This window comes from Takifugu rubripes, chromosome 3 (assembly GCF_901000725.2).
Source record: "Takifugu rubripes chromosome 3, fTakRub1.2, whole genome shotgun sequence".
NCBI classification, from domain to species: Eukaryota; Metazoa; Chordata; class Actinopteri; order Tetraodontiformes; family Tetraodontidae; genus Takifugu; species Takifugu rubripes.
The window spans coordinates 13043547-13056087 of NC_042287.1; the positions used below are offsets into that span (position 1 = coordinate 13043547).

Here is a 12541-nt window from a genome sequence, read left to right on the forward strand (position 1 = left end):
GCGCAAGCCCGGCCTCAGTATGTGGTCAGGGGAAGCACGGCTCACATGAGAGCCAGTCGGCCTGAACTTCCTGCAGATAAAACCTGGTCAGCCCGGGAGAATAGGCAAGCAGAACAAAGCAGGCAAAGCACACACACACACACACACACACACACACACACACATACACTCACATGTGCACTGTGTGAGAGTGGCTCAAATAGGCCATATTGAAGCATTCATGATTATCCCCCATTCTTTGTAGCTGTCAGCACACTGTGACTAACAGGATGCTCCATGAGAGTCAAACTTGTGTGGACTTCTTAAGTGACTGAAGTTAGCCAGACTGAGATACTGAATGTGTGGGTAGATTACTGTTTCGGTGCGCTTTCTCTCACTCCCTTTCTCACACACACATGCACACTCCCACTGGCTTTCTCAGGGGAGCGGGTTGCAGAAAGGATATTGGGGCTGTGGTTCTTCAGGGTGTGTGATGCAATGCTTTGGCAGCCATGTTTTCCCAGGGAATTCACAGGGGTTTTTCAGCCGGAGTACGCGAGCTCACGGAGGGAGGGAACAGCTCACCCGAAACATTCACACGTACTTGAGCAGCTCTTTGTTTTGAAATGTGGCCATGCACGGCCAAGGTGATTTTTTTTTTTATGGCTCTGCGTCGTCAAAGGCAATCTGTGTCACGAGCAAATATCAATAATATGCAGGAGTAATTTATTCCTCGCTCAGCTTCACCACAACCCCTCTAATGAAAAATTATTTCCATTGATGTCAGACAATGGACGCATTATCCCTGTAGCTCCTTTCTCCTCGTGTTTATACATAGGCTAGTTCTCGTTGTTTCAAAATCAATGGTTTATAATTGTTTGAAACAGGCTCTGACATACACGACATGAAAAGAACCTAAACAGTCTGGAAAATGGTACGGAAAACTAACTTGACAGAGAAAGGGCGTAGAAAACTATGGGCCTGCGAGAGGCCTTTTCCTGTTTTTGTCCTCGTTGTCCTCGTTGATTAGCCAGATTCACTGGAATTAGAGTGAGGAGAGGAGGATAAAACAGATCGGGTCAGAATCAGAAAAAGGAATCGGTAAAGAAAACACATGGATACCATCGGCTGATCTAGTTCTGGATATGAACCTGCACATCAAAAACATGTGGAATATTTCATATTTGAATGCAAGTATATGGAATAGCTTAGCTGTCAAATGTGTTCAATATCCACATGGCATTCTTTGTAGAGGTTTTTTTGCTTGTGTGTGTGTGTGTGTAGACACGTTCACACACATGAGCTCTCCAGAGGCCTGATGGAGTTGGTGCTGTAAATCAGGACTCACAGACTTCTAAGAGGTGTAAATGAACAGCACACCAGCTGATGCTGATGCCGCTCAACGACACCACAGGGACATGCAGGGTGCTCCAAAATGCACCATGGCGATAAATAACTCTGCTTGCTGCTCCAAAGGTGTGTATTCATCCGTTACGCCGTGGCCGGTGTGCATATGCAGTCAGTTACGGGCTGAATGGCGTAACGTGACCCGCGTGGGTTGCTGTTTTCACCCCAGCTTAAATGCAACCAGAATAACATGTGAATCACTTCCTGTGGTCTGGATTCCACAGAAGCACTGTAATTAATGGTTCTGGCCTCCAACACTTTGCATTTCTCATGATATTAATGCACTCTTTACACTTTGCTGACCCCCCCTCCCCACCAGTCCATCTGGGACATCAGATGTTTATTTTCCTGCACTGTCCTTCTCACAGCCTTCAACTTATCTAAATGCTGAACCTCACCCTCTCAGCCAGACCAAACAGAGGTGCTGTTTTCATTCTTTAATTTCCATTTCTGATAGTGCGGAGCCAGGCGAACATGAGAGGGTGTCATACTGACCCCCCAGCCAGGGGAGGGAGGGTTATTCATAAAAGCAAACAGTTTGCACAGCTGGCTTCTGCTACAGTGGTGGAGAGAGGATAGGAACAGGAGACGTTATCTCTAAAACCATGGCCACAGCCGAGGCGAAGGTCAGTCCACCTCTCTCTTTCCTTCTGCTCCCCCTGAGCCCGAACCCAGGGAGACAAAAGGCTTCAACATTGCATCTTAGTGAGCCTCTAAACAACAAAAGAAATGGCTCCGAGGTATCTCACGCTGCAAACGCAGGGAAATAGATGAAAGGGGGAACGGCTCTGTTCATTAATTCCCCTGTTGAGGCTGTGCTCTCCCGCCGCTGCTACCACCAGCATTCACTCTTCTCTGACACTCGGTTCCCTAAATTGCCTCCCCACTCATCCACCTTTCTGCCGTGCTCTCCAGTCCCTTCTCTCTTTCACTCGTTCTGTCTCTTGCGGGATGTGAAGGGGGCTCTTAGCTTGCTCTTTATTTGCATGTGCTGTAGAGGATTAGAGGCTGAGAGTGGCACAGTTAAGAGTCTGCTTTGTATGTGTGTGTACACCTAAATCTTGTCTTCAGATGAAGAGCCACTCGTCCTTGTTTCTCTAGGCAACACACACTCAACATCAACACCAGCCGTGACATCCTCATTCTCGTAAATTTGTGTCACGTTTGTTATCGTCCGTCATTAGCGCCCGGTAATCTGCTTCAGAGCCGCGATTTATTGGGTCTTTCTTGCTCCCCGTTCATTGCTTCCCCTCCTGTCTTTGTCAGATTTTCCCTCTGAGGGGTCCGGTCGAAGGAGGCACCCTACTGACAGTACAAGGCAGAAACCTGGGCCGGAGGGCAGAAGCAGTAAAGGTCTCCATTGGAGACGTGCCGTGTTCGCTGCTGCCTGATCGTTACACCGTCTCCCTGGAGTGAGTATTATAATAACATATGGATTATTATTATTATTCATGACTCTGCACATGTGGGATTGTAGCCTGCGCGTTTACATAGCGTTATTTGATTACCATTGCCTCATTCGTTTATCTTTGACATAATCTAAGCTGTCAAATGACAAGGATTTAAATAAAACAAATGTGCATTTGCCCAGTGAGTGGCTGGTTGGAAAATGTACAGTAACTGTCAGAATCAATAAACCTTTAAAAAAAAAAGAAGTTACAGATGCATTTCAGCCTTCAGCGCTGCGTGAAAGCAGAGTTGAGTCTGAGGTGTATTTTACATTTAACGGCTAAAGGAAGCTGTCAGTCATCTCGTCTGCAGAGAAAAGTGCTGAAAAGAGTCTCGAATGTGCCCAATAAATGTCGAATAAATACGACGGGATCCACCATAATTGTGCACATCAAAGTCTGTTCAGCTGTTTAAAGGCTGAATTTGAATCTCATTGTGCTGAATTCACTCAAGTGGTTTGAGTCCTATCAGCCTCACCTGGAGCAGAAAATGAGTTTGCACAAAAAAAAGAAAAAAAACATAAAAACAAATAAAATCATCTTGGCAGTTGCCTGAGGTGAAATTGTTTCAGAGAGCAGTAATGATAAAAAAGTTTAGCTTACTAAAGCACCTATTGGCAGCTATGATACAGATATCTTTCCATGACTGACATGAGTTGGTGATGATCTAAAAATAGATTCTAACATTCTATAGAACCGATTCCTTCTGTCAAAACAGCAGCAGTGCAGCCCTGTCACGAGTTGAAGAAAGTGTCAACAATTTTTTAGATAAATATCTAAACACTTCCAAGTGCAACAGGAGGAGATGGCGATACCCACGTAGAATCTTCCTTATTTTTGGACAATTAAAAAACAAAAACAAAGTTGCATCATTTTCATTATTATTTTCTAAAACGAATATTAACAGGAAACAGAGCATTCTTCCTGCACAAATTAGGTAGAAATGTGGGTGGGGGTGTAAGTGACCGACGTGTGTTCCCTTTAAGGGACTGGAAACCAGTCCAGGGTCAAACTCACGGTTAGGAGTAGTAGTTAAAATATAGCAGTTTTTTGAGCATTACTGAATGCTTTAATTATTGTCTGAAAAACCTAGGGTGATTTGCTAACACAAACACTCCTGCCTTGTTATCCCAGACTGGATCTGTCTGGGTCATCCGGACTGTAGAGGTTTTTAACAATACTCATCAGCATGCAAGTGGCTTGCTTATGTATCTGCACCACATTCATGGTAAATAAGTTGATGAAAGTTCCCTCCATAAATCAGTCTCACAGGTTATTAGCTAAATCTGCCTGGTACATGTCCACTTTCTGCAAAAGAGCATCAATAATCCCTCTGTGGTTGTGTTTTCACGGAGGCTAATTTTCGCAAACATTTTTATGCAAAACACTCCTCTTTTTTAATGAGTGCATTACCTTTCCTCTGGAGCTCAGGGACCATCACACTGTCACCATGGTGACGGCAGGACCCAGCCTTGACAGGAAAACTCAGTAACTAGAGTTACATCCAAACTTTCCTTCGGTATCTGTAATGGAATGGAAATGTTTATCTGGTCTTGCTTCACTGAAGCCAGTCATTGGATTAAGACCAGTCTGAGGGTGACCTGCGGCTCTTACCTGTCACTCCAGCAGCCTGACACTTTCCTAGAAAAGCGCACACGTCCAAAACTGGCGAATCGCATTTCACTCCGCGGAGGTTCTCGCCCGGCGTCGCCTTTTCTCATTGGCTCCTGACGCTGGCTGTTATGACAGGCAAGCGTGTCCTCGCTGCTGGAAGTGGCGGTGACAAATCCCGACATGTCTGACAGCGTCAGCACAATTTGTTTTATAGGGACACTCGTGGGGACCTCCCATTGATTTGATGCGTTTTGATCCGATCTCATACCACCGACTTACACCCTTTACATTCACCCAAAACATTTAATCCATACTTACCTTATTATAAACCTTATTTAGATGCTAATCGAAAGCCATTTTTTCCACGTCGATGACTGCTCAAAGATGCATGCAGGGTTTAAAACAACACCGCTATAGGAAAATAACCCCCACTCAGCTGATTGAAAAATCAAACAACGCGCACGTGCAACCACGCACGCGAGCACGCGCGTCTAACCCCATTTACCTCCACTGTTGAGACAGGTGTCGGCTCGTGTGCCGAGAGGTTAAAGTTCACGTCTGCTGCCAGCAGCACCGGAGAGCCGGCGCTCCCTCCGCCGAGTGTCGACGTTTTAATTAATGGCACCGTTGTTCCAGGCACACCTCGTTTACTGCAGCACTTCTCTGTGCTTTTGGCTTTGCTTGCTCATACTGCCCTCTCTATCGTTTATCATGTCAGCTCTGAGAGGACCTCGCCCCGTCCATTTCGCCGCACCGCGAGAAAACACTCACATCCTGACGCACGTAGATTTAATTGCTGATTGGGGGAATAATCAGATCCTCACATCACATTAGATGTATATGGAAACCTACATGTCTGCAAAGCTCATATCTTTAAGAAAAACAGAATGAAAATGGGTTTGTGCAGCACATTTTTGTGGAGACCTACGCAGCTCTTACAGCCTGATGAAATTTATTGTTACAGACCCTCACAGATGTTGAAACTAAATCTCATACTTTTTTTTTCTTTAAGTGACTATAAAAACGTTTTCAAACAGGCTAAATTTAATTCCCAGACTGTATAGCCCTGTTAAATGCTACTGTCCGGCTTCATACCCCTGTCTCTACCGCTCAAGATACATATAGGTTTATTACATTGGTTTTCCTCTAGTCTCGGAACTCATAGTTTCAACAGAGATATCGTGTAACGCGCTGCACTCAGTTTGTGTATTTATGAACACAGGCCTGAAGCAGACTTCCTGGTTTACTTCAGTTAAAGCTTTCTATGATTTCCCTCAGGCGCCGATGTAACGGGCATGTTTCATTCCATTTGTTCTCCCCCCCCTCTGTCTTTGCTAAATCGGTGCATGATGAATTTTCCTCCAACAGGTGTGCTTCTGCCCTCTTGGCACAACTGACAGGAGTGTAATTTGGGTGTAATGGCACTCTTTACCTGATGGGTTTGTAATTAATGAGCAGAAATTCAGGCCCTGCTTTCAACAGATGGCTGGTGCTGAACTTTCTTTCAGGATATTCTGAACAGCTGTAACCAGCTCATGAATGAATCCCTTGCAACACTGTGGTCAAAACGCATTTTCAAAGTGCTGGCATTGAAATCTCATTTAGATAGGTCCTCTCGGCTCTCAGACCCAATAGCACGACCCCTGCCAGGCCCGAAACTGTCGAGCACAGCCTCATCACACCGCCGTGTCCTGCCAGACACCCAGCTCGTCCTCTTGTGCCCGTTCCCCCGCCATTCCTCTGTCAATCAACTGATCACTGGCTGTGAATTTAACACCAGGCACCTGACTAAATAAACCAACAGGGTGTCAGCCTGGAGGGGGATCATGTGAGGTGATAAAGGTTGTGCCCCCCGGTACCGTAATCCCTGTGAGGCCCCAGAACAGTAGAATCCCGCAGCTCGGTATACCACCCTATCATTAACGTGAGACGTCCCTGTTGAGGGTGCGCTGATGACACACGGCTTAATCAGAGCCAGGAGGTGAGAGAACAATCATCAGCAGCCCCTTAATCTCCTTTGAGGCTAGCAACATCTGGTCGGAGGAGCTTTTGAACTTTACATCTCCTGATATCTGCAGGCATTATTGGATTCTGTATGTAAATGCATTAGGGTTTGATAAATTAGCTCATATCCAGCGTTCTCCAAGTTTAATTATGTCTCTTTGTTTTGTAAGTCCTGATCGAGATCTCCATATTTATATTAGTTCATTCTTATTTAAACAGAATGTATTAAATTTATGTCCCCTTAGATGATATTCTTGACCTTGTTTCATTACCCTGATAAATCTCTGGCATTTTGTCTGAGGGTTTCTTCCACCCACCTAAGACACCAACAAAAAAACAGATCCATGCAGAAATACTGACAATCCTATCGAATAAATTGAATTGAAATTGAAGACATCGAATAAATCACACCGAAGTGTACCTTTCCTAGCATAAGGCTGGATGTCTTTTGTCATAAATTAGTTGTTAAAAACAGCTGATCTCTGGCTGCATCAGCAACACCAATAAGAGCTTCCGAATAAGAGTGAACAGCTTGGATTTGGAGTTGTCACAAACGCAATCTGGTACTTGTGTTTAATGCTTTTGAGTTTAAGCACCAAAGATTATTTTTACATTTAGGTGCATGGTTTTTGTATAGAATTAGAGCTTTCTTTTAAAACAACAACAACAACAACAACTCATTACTGTAATATTATTGCAACTAAACACCAAAAACATCGGCATAAACATTTTCCCATAGGTGCAGCATTGACCACCTGCCTGACTTCACGCTGTCGACGCACGTTTTTAGAAAAGCTAAATTTGGCTTGTTTGTTGTATTATGTTGTCAGATGTTTGTCTTGCTTCACTGTTTGTACAGCGCTTGTGTTTTTTTATGTACTGCTGTTTTTATGTAGTTTTTCGTCAGCTTACAACCAGGATACGACTGCAAAATTTCGTAGCATCTCATGTATAAACATGTGCTGGTATGATAATAACGTTCCTTGAAATCATTTTGGTTTTTTTAAGATGCTGAAAATACAGACTTTTCTTTAAAGTATGGAATTGTAAAAACAGGAATCCATTAATAATAATCATAAGTGTGACAGCCGCAGGGATGCATGTTAGTCTTATTTAGGAAACCAGCTCTGATTATGATGTTTTGAACTCTCCAGGCTGGTGTGCATCACCGGGTGGTCTGCAGACGAAAAGACGGATATTGTCCAAGTGGACGTGGAACAGAGCGGGACGGGGACATCGAAGGAGAGCTTCTCCTACTTAGTGAGTGTTCTCCAGACATCCGCTGAACTCTCTCCCTCCGCATTCTCATTCCGCTACTCTCCCGCTTGTTTCTTGTTCCCCACTGGGAAAGTCATCCCAAGTGTGTCAGTTGAGTGTTAACAGATGCGTTTTATGAGTCAGAGGAATGCAAGTGTGTGGGAATCTTCAAACGCTCATCTGGTCTGCAAACAAGCACCATTGTCATTCTGAGCTCGCTGCCAGCAAAAACAAATACGTCGATTGTTCAATGTCCCTTTGCTCTGGATTCATCATTGGCCGGGTCGAGCCGGCCGGCATTGTGTTAATGAACCTCAACCCACACAGTCTCCCATTGGACTTAGAGCATTCAGTCAGTGGAAATACCCAAGTACAGCTTTTGTTTTATTTTATCTGTAGACAAAGAGTTTTTTCATAATTCACTCCTGGAGCGGTCTATCATTTCAGCTGCTCTGCCTCCGAATTAGCCCACTGAGAAATAACCCCGATGCTGAAGCCCTTCTTGATATCCACAGATGAATATAATCCAGAACAACAAACATTACACCTCGCTGCTTCTCTTATCCAAGGCTGAGATGCTCCTTATGAGAGAGCAACTCTAAAGAGGAAGCTGCGGGAGAAAGACATTACAGATTTGCAGACAGGATATGTGCCTCTACCGCATCTCCTTCCTCAGATATTTAGACGGAAACATCTGCCTCCTTACATCCACCCTGACATACAATGGGTCTTCACCCCTCGGTGCACAGTGAGGAAGTGAATCCTGTCAATGAGGATAAGAGGCTTCCCTAAAGGCGAGGTTCATTGCGAGTATAGGAAAGTTCTAATAGAGCAGGAATGCTGATGATGGTAGCTGCAGCCCTTGCCCCAGGTCTGTGCGTGCATGGTCATGCACGTGCGTGTGCTGGATTGTGCATAACAATTGTTTGTGCATGCAGATTTTCCACATGTCGGCATTATTGCTAGTCGTAGTGACACTCTTGCCCAGAGGCCTGGCTCCGCTGTAACTCACTACATCGTGGTTTTAAATACATTTTTATGGTCAGCAGCTGTTTCAAGCAATATTTAAAGGCAAGACTTGAACCCCATAAGCTCAGGACACAATTTATGTGCTATTGAGAGAGGCGTCGTAGTGCACAAATCACGGTTCGAGTAAGCCCCTTCTTCTCCTGTGACAGAAGTTGTCAGATGTTTTTTTGATAAATGTGGTGCTTTCATGTTCACGTGCTGTATCTTGTGTGCTGCTTAGCTCCCAAAGCTGCTGTACATGGAGCCTAACAAAGGTTATCATGCTGGAGGAACTAAAGTGACCATCACTGGGGAGCACTTGGATATTGGCTCTCAGGTCAGGGTCATGGTCAACAGCACACACGAGTGTGTCATTACAGAGTGAGTACAGCTTGTATTATTTCTGTATTACTATTATTTGAAGTTTTCCAACTTTCAAGGGTTGCGTAAGTCATGTTTAGGTCAGCAATTATGCTTGAATATTAGCAATAGCGTTGGTAAAGAGTGCTCCTCTCTCAAAATCTGAAGTTGCGTCTTGTTCCCGATTTCACAGGAAAACAGATAATGTCATTGAATGCACCATGCCGGCAGTCACGCAAGCCCATGTCTCCTCTGTGAGTGTGTGTGTGGAGTTTGAAAACCTCCCCTGCCAAAGAGATGATCTTAGCACCACCTACACCTACAAGAAGAACCCCACCATCTTCTTCATCGAACCCACCAAGAGCTACCTCAGGTAGGAGCGTACCACAAGCATTAAAACAGAACCAGGGACATAACGGAAGACTGTGTCTTTCATGCATTAGTGACATAACCCGTCAGAGTAATGCCCTCCTGATGTGCAGCATTTCCTCACTATTGTCTTTACAATAGCGCGGCATGTGTGCGGCAGAGTGCTGGTGGTTGTCTTTGATGACATATGCGAGGGTTCTTCCTCCGTTGTTTTGGTGCAGGGCCCCACAGTATTTGCAGAGTGAATTTGACATTCTTTTGTCATGACCTGGGGTTGATTCTGTGTGTGTTTGTGTGGGTTTGTCTCAGTGGTGGCCGGACCATCACCGTGACGGGGCAGGGATTCGATCTGGTGCAGAGCGCCGTCATGCAGGTGGAGGGAATCGGACAAACGGTGAGTAACCAGCTGTGCGGTTCTCACTCACTAACCCTCTGATAAATTTGCATTAAATAAAGAAAAAAGTGCAAAAAAATAACTGGTTAGCTTAGCTTCACATCAAACATACAGGTAATCCTGTCAGGAATTTCTTTCAAATCATACCTGCAATAACACTTCAAGTCCACTAACAATAGGTGAAAAACACACTTCCAAATAGCTTGTGCGCTTCTTCTTTGTGGGAAATTGTGTCTGCTTCACAAATCTATGAGTGAATAAGCTGAACAATAGAATGTTCCAGATGGTGACAGAGGAGGTGGGTTTGTGCTGCAGCCGTGGGACACACTGGGAACGGACTCACCCTATTCATCCACGCTCACATGCTAGATGAGTTCATGCTCTGGAAATACATCATATCCAAGGGGATGTTCCTTGAAACGAAATACTTTGAAATGTGATTTGATTAATAGAATGTTTTGCAGGTTTGATCAATAGCTGTATTGATTTTTTTCCTTCAGGTCATCATAAAAGAGAACGAGATGGTATTTAGAGAAAGACGCAGCCTTTGACAGTATAGTTCGTACATCATCTGACTTTTGGATGGAATGGTAAAACGTGTCTGAAAATGTCTTCCTTTATGTCCTTGTCCTCAGATGTGCAGCGTGATCTCCAACTCCACCATCCATTGTCCGTCCCACTCTTCCAGCGAGTCCCAGCAGACCTCGGTGCGGTTCTTCCTGAACGGGGTCCTCTACACAGACGAGAGCTCCTCGTCTTCGGACAGCGAGGAAGAGGAAGATGAAGAAGGAGAAGATGGCGACCCTAATAAGGATCACTTCCTGCTGGAATATGTGGAGGACCCTCAGTTTTTCACTGCCAACAAGGAGAAGCTGATTAAACATCACCCTGGAGAGCCACTGACTCTCATTATCAACGTAAGTGATGCGACTTCCGCAGGAATGAGCTGTTTTTAGACACTTTAAATGTTTATTATGATGATCTATTATCATATTTTTGTAAGATTTCAAAATAAAATGCAAATTTATATGCTTGCATTTGAAAATTTCAAAAGCCCCAACACCAACCACCCGCCAAAACATGATGCAAATCAATCTGTCCCTCACATGCAGCTGAATGTTTTCCCACTGCCGAGCCTATTTCGAGGAGGAAGGAAGGCTTTTATTTTAATAGAGACAAAAAGGAAAAAACAAGTGCAGTGGAGAAACACAATGCTCACAATTAATTTTAATTCATGGTTTCAGTGAGGCCACAAAAGGAATGTGGTGAAATTTCATCACAGTTTCTTTCTTTTTTGATTGTCTTTTAGAGGGTCAAGAAATCCAAATACGTTTCAAAATGTCAAAAAAAGGACAATAATTGTTTTTTTCTGTTTTTCATTATGTTTTTTTTTTCTTCTCCCCTCTGCTCCTAACGTTGTGGGATTAAAGGATGAGCGTTCTTTTCGTTGCTTTATTCACACTCACATTAACCAGAGGCACATAAAATACATCAAAGGCCCATTGCAATGTGTTGATGAAGAGTGTGTATGTGTGTGTGTGTGCTCTGATGTGAGCACCTGTCTTCACGGATTCGTCACCTTTCAGGGCGGCTGGCTGTGGCGCTGTATGACATCATAGGGAGGTTTGGACATGATGTGTTTGTGGCTCCGAGGCCCCACTGTGGGCTGCTTCTTCCTGTTGTCTTTAGGGAGGTGCTTCCCACTTATGGAGGAACCTAAAGTATTTTGCAGAGAGACAGCAGAGAGAATGCGACTGTTTGTTTTATGGCGAGCGTCTCACTCAGCCAGATCCTATATTAAGCTTGAGCTGGAATGTGGGTGGGTTTTGTTTGCTTTCTATCATGTTTTGCCCTTAAGAATCCTTTGTTTTTCCACCGACGGTTTAAAAGGATGACGATTTTTGAGTTAAATTTACAATACGCTGCAACTGATTTATGTTATTTGTGTGACGATATTGCGAGTGCGCATACATTTTTTTGGGGGTGTGTGTTCCTGTGCATGCGTGTGTTAGGAAGCCTTTGTTGACAGAGGCCCAGGGGGTGGCATCCTGCAGCAGAGACAGGACAGGGCCTTAAGGGTATAATCAAAACAAGGAAGCACACTGGGATAAACACAACAAAAACATTTCCCCAAGTGTTGCTGTTAAATTAAAGGGAAATTTGCAATTTCATTTGAATTCTGCTGCATTTCAATAGAGTTATCCTTTATTCTTGTATAATACTAACGGCGTTGTACAGTCCTGGAATCATATTCCTATTAATAAAGGAAACATTGAAAAAAGGGATTGTTGCCTTATAAATGCAGCAGAAACAGACCAAATTTATGGACAAGGGGAAAACATTGTGAATGTTAAAGCTATTTCTGGAAGGACCTCATGTGTCTTCTCAACTTTTGTGCATTTTCGTACAGGTTTGCCATATGTTGTCTCTAAAATATGGATCTCAGTAAAGTCCCCAGATGCCACTTATAAACTTCTGCATGTTCACTGAATTTCAACATTAAATTGAAAAGCCACATGTCCTGTGTTCAGTCTCTTGTATTAGCTTCAAACCCACTGCCAAGTTTCCCACGATGCAACCTGATAGCCCCTTCCATCAAATCCTCCCTGCCTGCGTCTCCACACATTCGCCGTGTGATGACATCACAGCGGCGAGGGAACGTATTTTCATAACGCCGTGTACAGAGACCAAAACCCTCGTG

General features: G+C 44.2%; 1 protein-coding gene across 1 annotated transcript in view; it reads left to right on the top strand.

Annotated features, from left to right (window-relative positions):
* The window catches only part of plxnd1 (plexin D1), a 53788-nt gene that overhangs the window by 22061 nt on the left and 19186 nt on the right, over nt 1-12541 (top strand). Inside the window, exons 13-18 of the mRNA XM_011602595.2 lie at nt 2653-2798; nt 7607-7712; nt 8959-9098; nt 9271-9450; nt 9756-9840; nt 10476-10757. Of these exons, the coding sequence (XP_011600897.1) occupies nt 2653-2798; nt 7607-7712; nt 8959-9098; nt 9271-9450; nt 9756-9840; nt 10476-10757 (939 nt within the window). The remainder of the gene's footprint in view (nt 1-2652; nt 2799-7606; nt 7713-8958; nt 9099-9270; nt 9451-9755; nt 9841-10475; nt 10758-12541) is intronic.